Source organism: Chlamydotis macqueenii, chromosome 21 (assembly GCF_036417535.1).
Source record: "Chlamydotis macqueenii isolate bChlMac1 chromosome 21, bChlMac1.mat, whole genome shotgun sequence".
Lineage (NCBI taxonomy): Eukaryota > Metazoa > Chordata > Aves > Otidiformes > Otididae > Chlamydotis > Chlamydotis macqueenii.
In genome coordinates, this window is record NC_141576.1 from 8,979,336 (window position 1) to 8,998,690 (window position 19,355).

The 19,355-nt window shown below is 70.0% G+C and overlaps 4 protein-coding genes across 4 annotated transcripts in view; 2 read left to right on the plus strand and 2 right to left on the minus strand.

The window, feature by feature from the left end:
• The first annotated feature begins 366 nt into the window (after window positions 1-366).
• On the plus strand, window positions 367-1,391 carry SVBP (small vasohibin binding protein). The gene is given in 4 exon segments (XM_086764367.1): window positions 367-467; window positions 949-1,070; window positions 1,172-1,184; window positions 1,187-1,391. Coding segments are annotated over 3 exon segments (204 nt in total). The 5' UTR covers window positions 367-467; window positions 949-950; the 3' UTR covers window positions 1,258-1,391.
• Window positions 1,392-2,200: 809 nt separating this feature from the next.
• TMEM269 (transmembrane protein 269) lies at window positions 2,201-5,206 on the minus strand. Its single transcript, XM_086764358.1, is given in 8 exon segments — window positions 2,201-2,356; window positions 2,454-2,525; window positions 2,528-2,579; window positions 2,581-2,654; window positions 2,737-2,880; window positions 2,979-3,076; window positions 3,168-3,315; window positions 5,019-5,206. Coding segments are annotated over 8 exon segments (723 nt in total). The 5' UTR covers window positions 5,044-5,206; the 3' UTR covers window positions 2,201-2,246.
• Window positions 5,207-6,650: 1,444 nt separating this feature from the next.
• CELA3B (chymotrypsin like elastase 3B) lies at window positions 6,651-12,273 on the minus strand. Its single transcript, XM_086764356.1, has 9 exons — window positions 12,260-12,273; window positions 10,410-10,560; window positions 10,249-10,325; window positions 10,060-10,157; window positions 8,964-9,098; window positions 8,742-8,878; window positions 7,686-7,831; window positions 7,451-7,603; window positions 6,651-6,735 (listed from the first exon to the last, which is right to left on the minus strand). The coding sequence occupies exons 2-9, from the start codon at window positions 10,441-10,443 to the stop codon at window positions 6,718-6,720; spliced, it is 798 nt and encodes a 265-aa protein (XP_086620482.1). The 5' UTR covers window positions 10,444-10,560; window positions 12,260-12,273; the 3' UTR covers window positions 6,651-6,717.
• Window positions 12,274-13,036: 763 nt separating this feature from the next.
• HSPG2 (heparan sulfate proteoglycan 2) overlaps window positions 13,037-19,355 on the plus strand; it is a 41,767-nt gene continuing 35,448 nt past the window's right edge. Inside the window, 4 exon segments of the mRNA XM_086764368.1 lie at window positions 13,037-13,164; window positions 17,825-17,948; window positions 18,840-18,922; window positions 19,048-19,114. Coding sequence (XP_086620494.1) covers window positions 13,105-13,164; window positions 17,825-17,948; window positions 18,840-18,922; window positions 19,048-19,114 — 334 coding nt within the window. The 5' untranslated portion in view covers window positions 13,037-13,104.

Consider the following 19,355-nt stretch of genomic DNA (forward strand, 5'->3'; position numbering starts at 1 on the left):
TCTGTATAGGGGTGGGATGTTCGGGGGGTGAGCTATATAGGGGTGTGATGTATAGAGGGTGGGCTGTATAGGGAGTGGCTGTAGGGTGGGATGTTCAGGGGTGTGGTGTTTAGGGGTGGGCTGTACTGGGGTGTGGTGTTTAGGGGGTGGCTGTACTGGGGTGTGTGTTTAGGGTGTGGTGTTTAGGGGTGGGCTGTACTGGGTGTGGTGTTTAGGGGTGTGGTGTTTAGGGTGTGGTGTTTAGGGGGCGGGCTGTACTGGGGCAGTGGGGAAAAACGGGGAGCACCTCCCGCCGCCAGGTGGCGCTGTTCCGCTCGCCGGCTCCGCTTGGGCGCTCGGCGGCGGCTGCCCCGCGCATGCGCGGCGGCGGCGGAGGGAGGCGGGCTGCGCGTGCGCCCCAGGCCGGGCAGCGGCGCGCCGAGCGGGCGGCGCCTCGCCGCCATCTTGGCCCGGGCACGGCCCCGCTGGTACCGGCCGGGGGGCAGCGGGGGGGGAGGGGCATTGGGCGACCTGGGGGCTATGGGGCCGGGGGGGGGGGGCGTGGAGGGGCTGGGGGGCCTGTGGGGTGCGGGCGGCTCTGGGGCTGAGGGGGAGCTGTGGGGCAGGGGGGCTGTGGGGGCTTGTGGGCCATGGGGGGCTGAGAGGGCGGCTGCGGGCCTGGAGAGGGTTTGCGGGGCAGGAGTGGTTGGGGGCGGTTGTAGAGCCGGTGGGGAGCGGCTGTGGGGCGGAGTGTGGGGAGCAGGGGCAGCTGAGGGGGCCGGGAGGGAGCTGGGGGTGTTGTGGGGGGCACCCGTGGGGCTCAGGGTGCTGGTGGGGGCCCGGGTTGGCTGGGGGGGGGTGTGGGATGTGGGAGGGCCATGGGGCAGGGTAGAGCTGCAGGCCTGGGGGGGGCTGTCCGTGGGGCTGGGGGCAGCGGGGGGCCCTGGGGTGACCCCCCCACCGCCGCAGCCATGGAGCCCGGCGGGGGCGGGCGGAAGGAGCGGCCGAAGCCCCGGGAGCCGGCCGCTCGCCTGGAGAAGGCCAAGCAGAAGTCGGCCCAGCAGGAGCTGAAGCAGAGGCAGAGGGCGGAGGTGAGCGCCGGGGGCTGGGGGGGGGGGACAGCGCTGGAGGCCAGTGTCCCCCCTGCGCCTCCCTCACCTCTTTTAGTTTTGCTTTCCCCCCTCTCCCGCAGATTTACGCCCTCAACGGGTGATGACGGAGCTGGAGCAGCAGCAGTTCGACTCCTTCTGCAAGCAGATGCAGGCCTCCGGAGAGTGAGGCGGCGCGCGGCCCCCCCGGACCCCCCCGCCTGCCGCCCGCCCCCTTTTCTGACCCCTTTCTTATTTATTACCAAATAACCGCTTTTTTTCGGGTTGTTTTTTCTAAATAAAACGCGTGGCTGTTCCACGTTCCCTCCGCCCGCGGGTCCCTGGGCGGCTGCGGCTCGGCGCCGGTGGGAACGGCGCGGGGGGAGGCCGGATGGGGGGGCCGCGCGCCAGAGCAGCTGCGCGCGCCGGTCGCCAGCTCCGGCCGGCCCCGCGCCGAGCGAGGCCTCGGCCGAGGGGCAGGGTCCTGCCCTCCCGCTGCCTGGATTCGGCCGCTCCCCGGGGTGGGAAAAGGGGGGGGGCGGTCTGGCGGGGGCCGCATCCAGCCCTCGCAGCTGCTCGCGCTGCGGGGGGGGCCTCCCCGGGGACCCCCCGGGCGTTCCTCTCCGCCGCTCGGCGCAAGGTTTGACCTTCGCTTCCTTCCTCCGCCCACGCGCCCTCCGGCCGCCGGCTTTTCCAGAGAGTTCGGATGGCCGGCTTCGGATCCGCGTTCCCCTCGCGCCTCCCTGCCCCTCCCGCGCCCCGGCGCGCCGACACCGACGGGGGGGGAGAGGGTAAATAACCGGCACCGCCGCGCCGCCGGAGAACCGGGCTTCGGAATTCCCTCTGGAGACGGAGCGGCGCCTTCCTCGCCGCGCTGGGGGGCATCCTCGCTTTCGGGGGTGTAACCCCCCCTTGCAATGACTTAACGATGCGCAGCGGGGGAGCGATCCCTAAATTTCCTGCTCCTTCCCCCGCGCCAGAGGGGTTTGGGGTCTCCGCGGCGGGGCGGGGGCTCGCGCGTCTTTTGGGGTTCCCCCGCTGCGGGCTTCGCCAGCCGCTCCGTCCGTCCCGTTTCTGAGCAGGCGCCCGCGTTTTGGCGAGAAGCGGAGGAGACGGCACCCGAGAGCGAGGAGGAGGAGGAGGAGGAAGGCTTTACTAGGCGTTAGGCGAAGGCGGGGTTTAGGCTTTGCGGCTCCAGACGGCGAAGGGGAAGAGGATGTAGGACGTCGACCAGGCGAGGCAGTAGACGGAGGCCACCGCCGCCGGCGAGAAGAGCACGGCCGCCACCCCTGCGGGTCGGGAAGAGCCTTCGGCACCTGCTCCTTCCTCCTCCTCCTCCCCCGCCGGGGCTGAACTAACCCCTCCCCGGGTTCTCGTCCCCCTTACCTCCCGCGTAAACCGCTTTCTTCCAGCGCTGCGACTCCAGCACTCTGTCGTGGGGGTAGGAGCCGCGGTCCACATGAAGAGGATCATGGCGGCGGCGGCGACGCGCAGCAGCGTCACGTTGCCCCCCCGTCAGCAGGAAGGTGGCCGCCAGCAGCGACGAGGCGTAGGGGCAGGGCAGCCCCCGGTAGGTGAAGGGGATCCCTGCGGGTGCCGGGGACGTTGAGCCGGAGCGGGGAAACCCCCCCACGCCACGCCCCCGCGCCCCCCGAAACGCCCGGCTCACCGCTGGAGAAGAAGCAGAGGCGCGCGAACACGGCCAGCACGTAGGCGATGGCCAGCAGCCCGCCCGGGACGCCGCGCGGCTGCAGCAGCAGCGCCGTGGCCAGCCCGAAGGTGGTGAAATCGGCAAAATCGTCCAGTTTGGCACCTGCGGGCGGCGAGCGGGCGGCTGCCGGGCGGGTTAGAGGGCAGGGGGAGAACCCCCCGGCGGCGGGTTTTTTGGGGGGGCGGCGGGGACGGACTCACCCAGCGCCGAGCAGGCGTCGAGCTGTCGGGCGACGGCTCCGTCGGCCAGGTCGAGCAGGAACCCGACCAGCAGCAGCCAGCACGAGTGCTGGTATTGCCTGGGGGGGGGGGAGCGGAGAGGGCAGAAACCGGCCGGCTCCCCGCTTTGTCACCCCTAAATTTCACCTTTCACCCCTTTTTCCCCCCCACCTGTTGAGGCTGCAGAGGACGGAGGAGAGCCCCGCCACCAGGTTGGCCACCGAGAGCCCGTTGGCCGCGTTCTTCCGGATGAACTCCAGCGTCCGGCCCCGGCCCGCGCGCTCGCTCAGGAACAGCTTCTTCGTGGGCTGGAAAACACCTGCGGAGCCGCCGGGCGGCCGCTGAAGGGCGGGACCTCCCGCCGCTTTCCCGCCGGGGAGTTGTTTTAAACCCCCCCCGCCCCCCCTCCCACCCCGAGTCGGTGCGAGGGGGGAGGCGAAGCCCCGCAGCCCCCCGCTCCCTCACCCCTTCCAGCGCTGGGAAGGGGCCGGAGGAGATTTGGGGGGGAGGCGGGGGGGGGGCGCTTCCGACGGCGGGAGCCTGGCTGGCTCTTCCCCCTCCTCGAACCGAAGCCCCCGAAGCCTTTTAGCAAGCGCTGGGATTTTTTAAAATATATATATTTTTTTTTTTCTCCTTTTTGCAAGCCCTGCCTCTTATCTACCCGCCGGAGGCGAAAATCAAACCAAATAAACCGATAAAAGAACTGCAAAAATTAAAAAAAAACCGAGAAAAGACGAGAAATAAATCCAAACCCAAGCTTAGACTAAAAGCCAACCCCGGTTTTAAGCTCTATTGATCTTATATACCTATAGAGCTAAGCTTTAGAGACAGAGTTTAAGGGTCATGTCCTACTAGAGGGCTTTGCGCCCTGCCTGTGCCGTGGTCCCAAAGCCAGGCAAGCTGGGGAGATCCTTCATCTGCAAGAAAACAGGACGTCAGAGCACAGCAAGAGCCACCCGCTCCCCTCGCCGCCCCCCTGCGCCCGCTCCCGGCCCGGCCCGGGGCCGACTCCTCGCTCCGTCGCCGGCGCGGCTCTGCGGTGCGCCAAACGACAACCCGAAAAAAAAAATTAAAGAGAAAAAAAAAAAAAAAAAAAGACCCCCCAAAACCCAAACGCGTTCCTGGGTTTGGGAATCCGGCCGGGGTCGGCGGCTGGGCGCGCGCCGCCCGCTGACCTTTGGACACCGCGCCCCGGGCCGCCGGCGCGGGCCGAGCGCTGAGGCGAGCGGGCGAGGATGGAAAAGACAAAAAAAAAAAAAAAAAATCTCAGCCGCTCGCTCCGCCGCCGCCGCCTCGGATTTAGCCGGAGCCGGTGGTTTTGGGGAGCTCGAGCCGGCGCGCGGCGCTGGCCCTCCCCACCCCCCGCCCCCCCGTCCGCTTCTTTGCCCCGGTTGGAGCGAAGCCGCCGGGTTTTGGGGTCTGCGAAGGCGAAAAGGGACGAAACCCGGCGATTTTGGGGTTCGCTGGCGCCGTCCTTACCCCTCCCCAGCGCCGGGCAGGATCGGGCCCCCTCCGGGGAGGGTCACCGGTGCCGCTGCCGTGCCGGATCCAGGCGCTGGCGAGCGTCACAATGCCCGGGCATCGCCATGGAGCCCAAAGTTGCCCGTTCCCGGCGTTTCTAACCCCAAAAGCGAAGGCTGGGGCGGGAAGGAATTCCTCCGCCCCGCGCCGCTGCCGGTGGGATTTGTGGCTTTTTTTGAGGGGAAAAAAAGGCGATTTGGGCTCTTCCCGCGTGAGCCCGTGTGCGTTGTGCCCCCCCAGAAGGGTCACACCCCCCCGGGGATGAGGGCGAAGGGGGTTCAGCCGGGAGAGGCGCAGAATTCACCTGGTTTTTGGGGCCGCTTCACCGTTTTTGACGCTTTTCTGCCCCAACTCCCAGGGCCGAGCGGGCGGCGCTGGGCCGCCGACCCTTCTTTTTTCCGCCGAGCCCCCCGCTAAACCGACGGTTTTGGGGGTTTTTTGCGGGAGGAAGCCGCCTTCGAAGGGGGCCGAGCGGCGCCGGGGCGTCGAGCTGGCACTTACCGACCGGCGGCGACACCATCCACATGGCTGCGGCGACGGCGGCGGCGGCGGCGGCGACGCCCCGGCGGGGGGGAAACCGAGGCAGGGGCGGCCCAGCGAGCGCTCGCCCGACGCGCGCGGCGACGCCGCGTTATATAAGGAAAGGCTTCGCCGGCTGAGTCACCCCGCCGGGGGTGGGTCCGGCCAGAGGACACGGGGGGTTTTCGGAGGCGGCTGGCACCACCGGCGAGGGAGGAGCTGCCCCCCCCCGGGGGGGGCCCGGGCGCCCGTGCCAGGTTCGCAGGGCCCGTGCCAAGCTGGCGGCGCCCGTGCCAGGCGCTCGGTGCCCGCGCCAGGCGTGCGGAGCTCGTGCCAGGTGTGAACCACCCATGCCACGCTCGCAGCACCTTTGCCAGCCGTGGGGCGCCCGTGCCGGGGCCCGCACCGCCCACACCGGGCCGGCAGCGCCCGTCTTGGGGTTGTGGTAAGCGCGCCGTGCTCGCGGCGCCCAGGTGAGCCCCACGGCACCCAGGTGAGCCCCACGGCGCCCACAGCAGCCCCACGGCACCCAGGTGAGCCCCACGGCACCCAGGTGAGCCCCACGGCGCTCACAGCATCCCCATGGCACCCAAGCCAGCCCCACGGCACCCAAGCCAGCCTCATGGTACCCACGCCAGCCTCATGGCACCCAGGTGAGCCCCACGGCACCCACAGCATCCCCACGGCACCCACCGCATCCCCACGGCACCCACCCCAGCCCCATGGCACCCACAGCATCCCCACGGCACCCACCCCAGCCCCACGGCACCCCAGCACCGCCCTGCTGCTGCCCCCTGCGCCCCGCTGCCACCTGACGGGCAGCGCGACCCCGAGCCGAACCACGGTGCCGGGGGGGGTCCCAGCCGGTGCCCCCACCCCACGCCCACCAGAACGGATTAGGTGTGTGTCCCCCGCCCCCATGCCCTCGGGCGGGCAGCACCCACTTGTGCAAGGGTGTCACGAGTTGGGGCGGTCTCAGCCCTCCCCCCCCCACCCCGGCGGCACTGGTGGAGGACGGCGGCGATGCTGGGCCACCGCGGGGAGAGCAAAGGTCCCGCGGGACGCGGTGACAAGGGGCCAATAAAACTTATACAGCCCCAGCACCCCGCGGCCGGAATTTTCCACGCCGATCCGCGGGGGAATGGAGGGGGTGCCTGGAGCACCCGTCCCCGCGAGGCGCCTGGGTGGGGTTTGGGGGACCCGGGGTGCCCGGGCCGGGGGAGTCCCAGGGGTGCTGGCCGCGGCGGGGTCGTCGGTGAAAGGGCTCTTTGTTCGCCGGTCACGCGCCGGCGGTGGCGGTTGCGAAGCGACGGCGACGGGAGAGGGGCCACCGCCATGGCCGGCCAGGCCTGGGGCGCCTGGAGGGGACCGTGCCCGCCGCCTCGGGGCACCCGGTCTGGTGGCCACCCATCAGGGTGACCATCGCTGTGGCGTCAAGGCGCCTCGGGGCGCTCGTCCCTCTGCCTCGCGGGCGCCCGTCCCCGCGGCACCTGGGTGTCTCTGGGTGCCCGTCCCCCTGGTATCTGGGCGCCCCTGGGTGCCCCCCCGCTCGCCCGGTGCCCCGACGCCGGCCGCCCCCACGCCAGCCCCGCCCCGGCGCAGGGACACGAGTGGTGCCAGAGCTGTGGGTTTATTTGCCCGTCACTGCGCCGGGAACTCGCCGCCGCCGCCGCCGCCGCGCTCAATTCTGGCTCATGGTCTGCAAGGGAGGGGGAGGTGCAGGGGGGTGCGGCACCCTGGCACTGTGGCACCCAGCACCCTGGGACACTGGTGCCTTGGCGCCCTGACATCCCAGCACCCCAGTACCCCAGCATCCCGACACCCTGGGATCCCAGTGCCCTGGCACCCTGATATTCCAACAACTGGGCACCCCAGCATCCTGGTACCCTGTTACTTCAACAATTGGACATCCCAGCACCCCAGCACCCTGGTACCCCAGCACCCTGGTACCCCAGCATCCCGGCATGTGGCATCCCAGTGCCCTGGCACCCCAGCACCCCAGCACCATGGTGCCCAAGCACCCCAGGGCCCCATCACCCTGGCACCCCAAGCACCCTGACACCTTGTCACCCTGACATCCCAGTGCCCTGGCACCCTGATATTACAACAACTGGGCACCCCAGCACCCCGGTACCCCAGCACCCTGTTACCCCAGCACCCTGTTACCCCAGCACCCTGTTACTCCAACAACTGGACATCCCAGCACCCCAGCATCCCAGCATCCCTACACCCTGGCATCCCAGTGCCCTGGTGTGCTGGGACCCCAGTACCCCATCACCCCTGTGCCCCGGCACCCCAAGCACCCTGACACCGCGGCATCCCATTTCCCCGGCACCCTGGCACCCCAGCACCCCCTGCGCCTCGACACCCCAGCACCCCGGCCCCCCGACACCCCCGCCCCCGCGGCCCCTCACCTCGGCGATCCAGTCCTCGAAGGCGGAGACGCGGGTGAAGACGGTGGGCTTCTTGGGCGCGTTGCAGCCCAGCGCCGAGACGAAACTGGCGATGCCGTGCACCTCCCAGTGCCCGTCGGCCGCCTGGCAGTTCAGGGGACCCCCCGAGTCGCCCTGGGGTGCAGGAGGGGTGAGGGGGCCAGCGCCGGGGCGGGGGTCCCGGCGCGTCTCCCCCCGCCCCGGCGTGGTTGCTCACGTTGCAGCCGGCCTGCTCGCCGCCGCCGGCGCAGATCATGGTGCGGCGGATGGCGAGGGGGCCCCACCAGTCGAGCCGGGTGCAGCGGTCGTAGGCCACCACGGGCAGCACCGCCTGCTGCAGCCGCTCCGGCAGCGGCCCCCCAGCTGCCAACCGGGCGTCAGCGGGGCTGGGGGGCCCCGCGCCCAGCGTCCTGCCCTGGCTGGCCCGTGCCCGACCATCCGTGCTACCATCCAGCCGTCCAACCATCCGTCAGCCATTCCACATCCGTCCCGCCATCCGTCTTCTCCATCTCCTCCACCATCCATCCACCCCTCCGTCTCCCCAACCATCTCCCTTTCCAGCTCCCCGTCCATCCCTCCGTCTCTCATCTACCTCCCAGCCATCTTCTCCTCCATCTCCCGTCCATCTCCCCATCTCTCCATCCATCCCTCCATCCCCCATCCATCCCCCCACCCATCTCCCCCCTCAGTCCCTCCAACCATCCATCCCTCTGTCCATCTCCTCCTCCATCTCCTCATCCCTCCCTCCAACTGTCTCCTCCTGCATTTCCCCAACCACCTCCCCATCCATCCATTCCTCCAACCATCTCCTCATTCATCTCCTCCTCCATCTCCCCATCCATCTCCTCCTCATCTCACATGCATCTCCCCATTTATCCCTCCATCCATCCCTCCAACCACCTCCCCAACCATCTCCTCATCCATGCCTCCAACCGTTTCCCCATCTGTCTCTCCCCATCCATCTCCCCATCCATCCCTTCATCCCTCCATGTCCTCCTCCATCCCACATCCATCCCTCCAACCTCCTCCGTCTCCCCAAACACTTCCCCATCCATCTCCCCAACCATCTCCCCATCCATCCCTCCATCCCTCCAACCTTCTCCATCTCCCCAACCACCTCGCCATCCATCTCCCCATCCATCCCTCCAACCTCCTCCATCTCCCCAACGACCTCCCCAGCCTCCTCCCCAACCATCTCCCCATCCATCCATCCCTCCAACCACCTCCCCAGCTGTCCCCCCACCTCCCCGTCCCCCTCTCCCCCCGGACGCACTGCTCAGCCGTCCCCAGCCGCTCAGGGTGCAGGGGTACCCGTCGGGCAGGACCGTGCCCGCGGGCGGCAGCCGTCCCGTCTGCACCTGGGTGCTCAGCACCGCCGGGTGCCGCAGCTTCAGCAGGGCGATGTCATTGCTGCCGTGCGGGGACGCGGGTCACGGGTGGGCGGGGGGGTTCCCGGGGGGGACCCCACCCCTCCCGCCCCAGGGACCCCGCTCACCCGCAGGCCACGCAGGAGCTGCTCCATTTGGGGTGGACAAAGATGTCGCCGGGGTCCACGGGGACGCGCTGCTCGGGGCCCTCCCCCGCGCCCATGTCGTACTCGCCCAGCACCACCTCGTAGGTGAGCGAGGAGCTGGGGGCACGGGGGGGGGGTCAGGGGCACGGCACCCCCTCCGCACCCCCCCGCACCTACAACCCCCCTGCAGCCCCCCACATCCATCCCTACAACCTTCCCACACCCCCCCCTGCACCCTGCACCCCCCCTGCACCTATCCCTACACCCTTCCTGCACCCCCCTGCACCCCGCACCCCCCCTGCACCCTGCACCCCCCTGCACCCAGCCCTACACCCTACCTGCACCCCCCCTGCACCCTGCACCCCCCTGCACCTATCCCTACACCCTTCCTGCACCCCCCCTGCACCCCGCACCCCCCCTGCACCCCGCACACCCCTGCACCCATCCCTACAACCTTCCCACACCCCCCCTGCACCCCGCACCCCCCCTGCACCCATCCCTACAACCTTCCCACACCCCCCCTGCACCCCGCACCCCCCCTGCACCCAGCCCTACACCCCTCCTACAACCCCCCCTGCACCCTGCACCCCCCTGCACCCAGCGCCTTCTGTGCGCCCCTTTCCCCCCCTCCCTGCATCCCCAGTCTCCCCTGCACCCCCGCTGCACCCCCCTGCACCCACCCTGCCCCCAGCACCCCCTGGCACCCCACACCCCTCCCTGCACATCCCTTGCACCCATCCCTGCCCCCCACTACCCCCCTGCAGCCCCCAGCACCCCCATTGCGCCCATTTCTGTGCCCATCCCTGCACCCCACTCCCCCCCGCACCCTACATCCCCCCTGCACCCTGCACCCCCCACATCCCCCTACACCCCCACATCCCCCAGGACCCCCGGTACCCCCTGCACCCATCTCTGTGCCCATTCCTGCACCCCCCCCCCCCCAGCACCCCCCCGCATCCCCCTACACCCCCACCCCCCCAGGACCCCCGGTACCCCCTGCACCCATCTCTGTGCCCATTCCTGCACCCCCCCCCCCCAGCACCCCCTGCCCCCCCGGCCCGGGGCGGGGGTCCCTCACGAGATGCAGTGGGCGGCCGTCATCACCCATTGGGGGGCGATGAGGGTCCCCCCGCAGGTGTGGCGGAAGGCGCCGTCCCGCTCGTACTGCAGCGAGATCTGCGGGGTGGGGTTGGGGGGGTGAGACACGAGTGGGTGCCGCAGCACCCGTGGGTGCCCCCCCCTCCCCCCGCCCCGCAGCCCCCCTCACCTGCCAGGGCCAGCTGTAGGGGGGGGCGTCCTCCCCGTTCACCACCCGGGGGTCCGGCAGCGCCGAGGCCCGGTCGCCTGCGGGGAGCGGGGCACCCGTCACCCCCCCGGCACCCACGGGTGGGTGGGGGACACGAGTGGGGTGGGGGGGGGACGGCTCACCGGCGGCCAGCAGCAGCAGGAGGAGGCTCAGCATGGCGGTGGGGGGCGCAGGCTGGGCCCACGGGGGGCAGCTGCCGGCCTTAAATACCCCCCCACCACGGGGGGGGGGGCACCCAAGGGCACCCCTGGGAACGGGGCAGCCGGCGCCCACCTGGGGGTAGGGGGTGGGGGGGTGTTAACCATTAACCCCAGCCTGGGGGGGACGTGGCACCCGGCACCCTGCCAGGTGCACCCCTATGGACCCCATAGCCCCCCACCCCTGGTGCCCCCCCAAACCCCCCTGCCACCCCTCTGTGCCCCTATGGACCCCCCCTCCCGCCCCTGGTGCCCCGCAAACCCCCCCGCCACCCCTCTGTGCCCCCCCGCCCCTGGTGCCCCCCCATACCCCCACGCCACCCCTCTGTGCCCCTATGGACCCCCCACCCCCCCACCCCTATAGCCCCCCGTACCCCTGCCACCACTCTGTGCCCCTATGGCCCCCCCCGGTGCCCCCCCATACCCCCACGCCACCCCTCTGGACCTATGTGCCCCTATGGACCCCCCAAACCCGCCCCTGGTGCCCCCCACAGCCCCTAGAGCCCCTGTGCCCCTATAGCCCCCATACTGCCCCTGCCCCTGGGACCCCCACAGCCCCTGTGCCCCTATAGCCCCCATACTGCCCCACGGCCTGGGACCCCCACAGCCCCTGTGCCCCCTATAGCCCCCATACTGCCCCACGGCCTGGGACCCCACAGCCCCTGTGCCCCTATAGCCCCCATACTGCCCCTGCCCCTGGGACCCCCACAGCCCCTGTGCCCCCTATAGCCCCCATACTGCCCCTGCCCCTGGGACCCCCACAGCCCCTGTGCCCCCTATAGCCCCCATACTGCCCCACGGCCTGGGACCCCCACAGCCCCTGTGCCCCCTATAGCCCCCATACTGCCCCACGGCCTGGGACCCCCACAGCCCCTGTGCCCCTATAGCCCCCATACTGCCCCACGGCCTGGGACCCCCACAGCCCCTGTGCCCCCTATAGCCCCCATACTGCCCCACGGCCTGGGACCCCCACAGCCCCTGTGCCCCCTATAGCCCCCATACTGCCCCTGCCCCTGGGACCCCCACAGCCCCTAGAGCCCCTGTGCCCCCTATAGCCCCCATACTGCCCCACGGCCTGGGACCCCCACAGCCCCTGTGCCCCTATAGCCCCCATACTGCCCCCGCCCCTGGGACCCCCACAGCCCCTGTGCCCCCTATAGCCCCCATACTGCCCCACGGCCTGGGACCCCCACAGCCCCTGTGCCCCCTATAGCCCCCATACTGCCCCTGCCCCTGGGACCCCCACAGCCCCTAGAGCCCCTGTGCCCCCTATAGCCCCCATACTGCCCCACGGCCTGGGACCCCCACAGCCCCTGTGCCCCTATAGCCCCCATACTGCCCCCGCCCCTGGGACCCCCACAGCCCCTGTGCCCCTATAGCCCCCATACTGCCCCACCCCCCTGGGACCCCCACAGCCCCTAGAGCCCCTGTGCCCCCTATAGCCCCCATACTGCCCCACCCCCCTGGGACCCCCACAGCCCCTAGAGCCCCTGTGCCCCCTATTGCCCCCACACTGCCCCACGTGCCGGGGGGGCTGCGGGGTCCCACGGGGTCCGGTGAGTGCTTTGTGTCCCCACGGTCTCCCGTGTCCCCTTGGGCGCGCACAGAGGGACCTCTCGGGGTCCCCATGCCCCCTCCCCCCACGCCCCCCCGTGTCCTCGAGCGACTCCCCCGAGGTGTCCCCACGCACCCCGTGTCCCCCTAAAAGTTCCCAGAGGTGTCCCCGCGTGTCCCCATGCAACTTCCCACAGCTGCCGCACGGTGGCCCCACGCACCCCATGTCCCCGAAAAAAAGTTCACGGAGGTGCCCCGCGGTGTCCCCACGCACCCCCGAGTCCCCGCAGAAGTTCACGGGAGTGTCCCCTCGCCTGTGTGTCCCCCTGAAAGTCCACGGAGCTACCCCCACGGCGTGCCCACGCACCTCTAAAAGTTCACAGAGGTGTCCCCACGCCCCCGCGTGTCCCCATGCACGGTCACAGAAGTGTCCCCACGGACCCCCGTGTCCCTCTAAAAGTTCTCAGAGGTGCCCCCCCCCCCGGGCCCCCACGGCGTCCCCACGCACCCCACGTCCCCCTAAAAGTCCTCAGAGCTGACCCACGGTGTCCCCACGCCCCCTAAAAGTTCACAGGAGTGTCCCCACGCCCCTCTGTGTCCCCCTAAAAGTTCACAGGAGTGTCCCCACGGACCCCCGTGTCCCCCTAAAAGTCCCCAGAGTTGCCCCACGGTGTCCCCCCGTGTGGCCCGTAAAAGTTCTCAGAGGTGCCCCCACGCCCCCGCGTGTCCGCGTGCAAGTGCACAGAAGCGTCCCCACGCCCCCGCGTGTTCCCCTAAAACTTTCAGAAGTGCCCCGCGCCGTCCCCACGCCACCCCCACCCCGCCCCGCGGCCTCCAAAAAGTTCCCGGAGTTGCCCCTCCCGCCCCCCCCCCCTCCAACCCCCCGCGCTCGTGCGCGCTCCCCGACCCCCCACCCCTCCCGCCCCGCGGGCGCGCTCCCGCGCGGCCCCGCCCCGCGCGGGCCGGGGAGGGGAGGGGGCGGAGCGGCCCCGGGGCGGGCGGCGACGCGGGAGCGGAGCGGGACGGGACCGGACGGGACGGGGCCGGCGGGGCCGGAGCGGGGACGATGCGGGAACCGGTCCCGGCGGCGCTGGGCGCCCTCCTGCTGCTCGGAACCTTCCTCGGGGTGAGTGGGGCCCGGCCACGCGTGATTCGGGACCCCCCCGGCGATGGGGGCGAGAGGGGTTGGGGTCCCGTAAAGGGGCTGGGGTCCCCTCGTGGAGCTGGGGTGCCCCCACGGAGCTGGGACCCCTCCCCACGGAGTTGGGGTGCCCTGAAGGGGTTGGGGTCCCCTCGTGGAGCTGGGAGCCCCTCCCCACGGAGCGGGGATCCCCCCACGGAGCGGGGATCCCCCCCCGGAATTGGGGTCCCCTGAAAGGGCTGGGGTCCTCCCACGGATTTGGGATCGCCTCACGGAGTTGGGACCCCTCCCCCCGGAGCTGGGGTGCCCTGAAGGATCTGGGGGGATGTGGGGACCCCAGCCCCACACCCTGTGTCCCCCCCCGAGGCCTTGGGGTCGCCCCCAAAGCCACCCATGCGCCCTAACTCCCTCCCCCCCCCACTGCCCCCCACAAAGCGTGGGGGCCACGTCTCGGGGCGCGTCCCACTTTAGGGGCGCTGCCCCCCCCCCCCGCACCCCCTCCCCCGGCTAAATTTAAAAAGGGTGACGGGTGGCGCCGGCCACCCTAAAAATAACTGTCCCAAAATACCCCCCCACGCGGGGGGGCTGCCCCGGGTGGGTGGGTGGGGGGGGTCACACCCAGCTGGGGTCACCCCGCCACCCCAGGGGGGGTTGGGACAGGGCACTCCCCAGTTTGAGGGGAGGGGTTCCCCCCAAGCGGGGTGGGGGAGTGGGGTGGGGTGGGGTGTGGGGGGGGGGGCTGGTGGCGATGTGTGGGGCGCCCCCCCGTGGGAAGTGGGGGTGGGAGTGGGGTGGTTTGGGGCTGGGCCGCTGCCCGGGGCCGAGAACAGAGGGGGCCTTGTTGCTCGGGGCCATGCTGGCAGGGCTGCCCCCCCCCGCAAAGCCCCCCCGTGGGGCTCCCACGCACGTCCCGAGGAGGGGGGGATCCCCACTTTGCACCCCACCCCAGCCCCATTCCGTTACTGGTTTTGGGGACACCCTGGTGGGATGGCACCCCGATATCCCCCCCCCCCCCCACTCGGGATGCTGAGGGTTGTGCCCCCCTCCCCAAAATGCGGGGGAGGGGGTCCACGCATTCCACAGAAGGGGGTTGGCGTGGGATGGGAGTGCCCCCCCCCCCCCGCGGGCTGCGAAGGGTTAATGGGGGGGGGCAGGAATGTGCGATAGGATCGGGGGGAAGGGGTGGGGAAAAGGGAGGAGGGGGGGGGAGGCCCACGCACACGCGTGTGCGCGCCCCCGCACCCACCCGGGGCCGCTCCCGGCGCCCTGGCTCTTGCACGCGCGAGTGCGCGCTGGCGCCCGGCGAAGGGCAGGGGGTGGCGGGGGGGGGGGGGTGCGTGTCACCCGTGGGGACCCCCCCCCCCGGCACACGTGGCCCCGCGCTGCGCTCCCATGGCCAAAGATGGCCCGGCCGGAGGAGGAGGAGGAGGGGGGGGAGGAAGAGCGGGGGCGGGGGGGCAGCCTGGGCCCCCTCCAAAACACCGTTTCCCCCCCAATTCCCCGGGGGGGACAGCAGCTGCCTGTACCCCCCCCTCCCCAACCCCAGGGGTGTCCCGTCCCCCCCCCGCCACGCCGGCTCCGCACCCCCAGGGGACGAGGAAGAGGAGGAAGAGGAGAAGAGGAGGAAGATTTTTTTTTTTTTTTCCTGGGGGGGGAAACACGTTTTAGCAGCGACCTTGGGGGAACAATAAGGCGGGGGGGGGCTGCTATTAATAACCCCCCCTGATTATTATTCCTGCTGTGCGTCACCTCCTCTTCCTCGCCCGGATGAAGTAAAGGGGGGGGGCACCTCCAGATTTGGGGGTAAAATCCAGATTCTGGGGGGGGGCCACATCCAAATTTTGGGGCCACATTCAAATTTTGGGGGCACATCCAGTTTTGGAAGGGCAAAGTTCAAATTTTGGGGGAGCCACATCCAAAATTTGGGGGGCAAAATCTGAATTTGGGGAGGCAAAATTCAGATTTGGGGGTGGTCGCATCCAAATTTTGGGAACACATCCAAATTTAAAAGGGTCACATGCAGATGCGGGGGGAACAAAATTCAAATTTTTGGGGGGCGCATGAGGGCACATCACGATTTGGAGGGGCAAAATCCAGATTTGGGGGGGGGACATGTCCAAATTTGGGGGACGAAATTCAGATCTGGAGGGGGCCACGTCCAAATTTCGGGAGTCACGTCCGAATTTTGGTGCCACGTCCGAATCTGGGGGGCAAAATTCAGGTGTGGGTGGGGGGGTCACATCCCAATTCCAGAGTGCCATCCGAATTTCAGGGTGGGTTTTGTGGTTCCCCCCCCCCCCCCCCGATTTGGGGCGCGAGGTTCGTTGTGCGAAGCCACACGTGGGCCAGGGTGGTGCTTCCTCACCCTCCTCTTCCTCGCCCCCCCCCCCCCCCCCCCTTTTCCCCAGGGTGCGGGGCAGGATTTGGGCCGGCGAGTGGAAAATGTGAGCGGCGACGGCGGCGGCGTCCGGCCGGGCGCGGTGCCGCGGCGGCGGGGGGAACCCGGGCGTCCGGGTGCGGGGCCGCGGCGCGGGGAGGTTTCCGGTAACAGGAGAGGGGTGATTGTCCCCCCTCGGCGGGGACGGAGGGGACGGGCGGCCGCCCTTCCGCCCGCCCGGGATGGGGGCCCGCTGCCTGGCGGGGCTGAGCACCCGCACGCTCAGTGCACGTGTGGGGAGTGGGGGCTGAGCACCCCCTCGCTCGCTGCGTGTGTGGGGAGTGGGGGCTGAGCACCCCCATGCTCAGTGCATGAGTGGGGGCTGAGCACCCCCACGCTCAGTGCACGTGTGGGGAGTGGGGGGCTGAGCACCCGCATGCTCAGTGCACGTGTGGGGAGTGGGGGCTGAGCACCCCCACACTCGCTGCGTGTGTGGGGAGTGGGGGCTGAGCACCCCCACGCTCAGTGCACGTGTTGGGAGTGGGGGGCTGAGCACCCGCACGCTCGCTGCGTGTGTGGGGAGTGGGGGCTGAGCACCCCCACGCTCAGTGCACGTGTGGGGAGTGGGGGGCTGAGCACCCGCACGCTCGCTGTGTGTGTGGGGGTAAGTAGCAGAGGACCCCCTCGCTCAGTGCATGAGTGGGGAGTGGGGGCTGAGCACCCCCACGCTCAGTGCATGAGTGGGGAGTGGGAGCAGAGGACCCCCTCGCTCAGTGCACGTGTGGGGAGTGGGGGGCTGAGCACCCCCACTCTCGCTGCGTATGTGGGGGTAAGTGGCAGAGGACCCCCCACGCTCAGTGCATGAGTGGGGAGTGGGGGCTGAGCACCCCCACGCTCAGTGCACGTGTGGGGCACCCATGGCAGAGCACCCCCATGCTCAGCGCATCCATGGGGCTCCTCCGTGCCTCAGTTCCCCCCCCGAGCCCCCCCCCCAAGGACGGGGTGCCCCCTCCCAGCCCCCCCATTGTGCAGACGAGCGGCCACGTCCCCCCCTTTGTCCCCCCCCCCGCCCCAGCGCCCGCTTAATCCCCCGGCGCTTGTTTGCACAGCAAAATGCTGCCCCGACGGATTCCTGGCCGCGCCGGGCGCCGGGGGGCACCCGCGGGGGGCGGGGGGGGGGGTGGGCACGCACACGCGTGTGGACGCGGGGTCAGGGCTGCAAACGCGGGCGGCGCCGTGTCAGCGCACACGCGTGTGCGGCGGGGCGCGGGGGTGGCGGTGCGAATGTGGGTGCGCACACGTGTCGTGCGTGTGGCGGTGGGGCGGACGCACACTCAGGGTGTCTGTGCACGCGTGTGCGTGCGTGGCAGTTATGCAGTTACGTGCATGTGTCAGTGTGCACACGCATCCCCGTGTTGGTGCACACCTGTAGCGATGCAAACACGCATGCACAGCCACACGCCACCGTGCACACGCGTCCCTGTGTCGGTGCACACGTGTAGCAGTGCAAATGCGTGTGCGCAACCACGTCGGTGTGCACGTGTCCCTGTGTCAGTGCTCACACGTAGTCGTGCAAACACACGTGCACAGCCCCACAGGGCTGTGTTCCCCATGTTGGTGCACACACGTAACGGCGCAAACACGCGTGTGCAGCTGCGTGTTGGTGCGTGCACACATGCCTATGCTGGTACATGTGTGTAGGTGTGCAAATGCGGTGCACAGCCGTGTGTTGATGTGCACACGTATCCCTGTGCCAGTGCACATGCATAGTGGTGCAAGCGCGTGCGCACAGCCACGCGTCAGTATGCACACGCGTCCCCGTGTTGATGCATACGTGTAGCGGTGCAAACGCGTGCGCACAGCCGCACGTCAAGGTGCACATAGGCATCCCCATGTCAGTGCATGTATGTGTGCACACGCACGTGTCAGGCTGTACGCATGTAGTGGTGCACACACGCATGCACAGCCACGTGTCGGTGCGCACACGCGTCCCTGTGTCGGTGCACGCGTAGCGGTGCAAACGCGTGTGCTCAGGCCCCCCCCCCCCGCCATGTGGTGGCACACGCGTGTGCCCGCCGCGCGGCGGTGCCGTGGCGGCGCAGGAATGCGGTGGGTGGGCCGTGACCTCACCCCCGCCCCCCCGCGCCGGCCGTGACTGCAGCGCCCAGCTATGCGACCGCGGCCCTGCCAGCGCCCACCCGTGTCCCCCCCCACGCGGCGCGGGTGACGTGGCCTGGCACCCAGCGGGGGGTGACGCGTGTCCCCCAGGGCGCCCGCGGCTCGGCCGAGAGCTCCTTCCCCGAGGACACGGTGGCCGACCACGTCGGGGGCACGCGGGGACGCCGCTACTACGCCCAGCTCTCCGACGACGAGGACCTGGTGGCGTCCGGCGGTGAGGGGGCGCGGGGGGGGGCGGCACCCGGGGGGGTGGGTGGGTGCCACCCTGAGTGGGTGCTGCCGTGGGTGCCGCTCGCGCTGTCCCCGTCGCAGGTGGTGTGGGTGGGTGTCACCGTGAGTGGGTGCCATGGTGGGTGGGTGTCACCGTGGGTGGGTGTCACCGTGGGTGGGTGCCATCATGAGTGGGTGCCACCATGAGTGGGTGTCATGGTGGGTGGGTGCCACCCTGGGTTGATGCCACCATGAGTGGGTGCCACCCTGGGTTGGTGCCATGGTGGGTGGGTGTCACCATGGGTGGGTGTCACTGTGGGTAGGTGTCACCATGAGTGGGTGCCATGGTGGGTGGGTGTCACCATGAGTGGGTGCATCATGAGTGGGTGCCATGGTGGGTGGGTGCCACCATAAGTGGGTGCCAACCTGGGTTGGTGCCACCATGAGTGGGTGCCATGGTGGGTGGGTGTCACCATGGGTGGGTGTCACTGTGGGTAGGTGTCACCATGAGTGGGTGCCATGGTGGGTGGGTGCCACCATGAGTGGGTGCCACCCTGGGTGCCACCGGTGCTGTCCCCGTTGCGGATGGCAGCAAGACCCGGTGACGTCTGGCGCCAGGTGCCACGAGTGGGGGGATGTCACCCTGGGTTGGTGCCATCCGAGCTGGGTGCCACGCTGGGTGCCGCCGGTGCTGTCCCCGTTGCAGGTGGCACTGGGACCGGGTGTCACGGTGGGTGGGTGTCACGGTGGGTGGGTGTCACCACGGCTGCCACTTACGCTGTCCGGTTGCACTGGGACCGGGGGGTACCGGGTGGTACCGCGGGTGGGTGCCGCCGTGGGTGGGTGCCCCCCCGCGTGGGTGCCCCCGCCGTGCCAGCGCGTGTCCCCGTCACAGATGGCAGCGGGGAGGACGGCAGCGGCGTCGCCTGGCAGCCGGTCGGCGCCACCCACCCGCCGCCCTCGGCCTGGCACCCACCGGTAAGGGGACGCCGTGGGGTGGCCCCCGGGGGTGTCCCCCCCCCCGTCACCGCTCTCAGCCTCTGTCTCCTCTCCTCCTCCTCCTCTTCCTCATCCTCCTCCTCCTCCTCCTCCCGGGTGCGCAGCCCCCGCGCCCCCCCCCCGCGCCGGCGGGCATGGCGGTGGCTGAGCCCGAGGACGACCCCCCGCTCAGTAAGTGACGCATTTTGGGACCCCCCCTCCGCTGCACCCCCACTTTTTTTTCTCTCTTAGCGCCGTATCCTGGGGGGACACCACCAAATTTGGGGGGGGGGGGGCTCACAGCTGGGTGGGGGGGTCGCAGCTGGGTGGGGGTCACAGAGGGATATTTTTTGGGAGTGCAGACCCCCTCAACTTTTTGGTGCCCCCCCCAATTTTTGACCCCCCCTCCCCATTTTTGACCCCCCCCCCCCCC

Bases quoted from the DNA above. Each gene is read 5' to 3' on its own strand.
- CELA3B (XM_086764356.1), bottom strand. From the start codon at position 10,443: ATGCTGAGCCTCCTCCTGCTGCTGCTGGCCGCCG. The intron at 10,158-10,248 runs GTGAGGGGGGCT...CCCACCCCGCAG, and splicing joins CCTACAGCTGGCCCTGGCAG to ATCTCGCTGCAGTACGAGCG. The intron at 9,099-10,059 runs GTGAGGGACCCC...CCGTGCCCCCAG, and splicing joins ACGGCCGCCCACTGCATCTC to CTCCTCGCTCACCTACGAGG.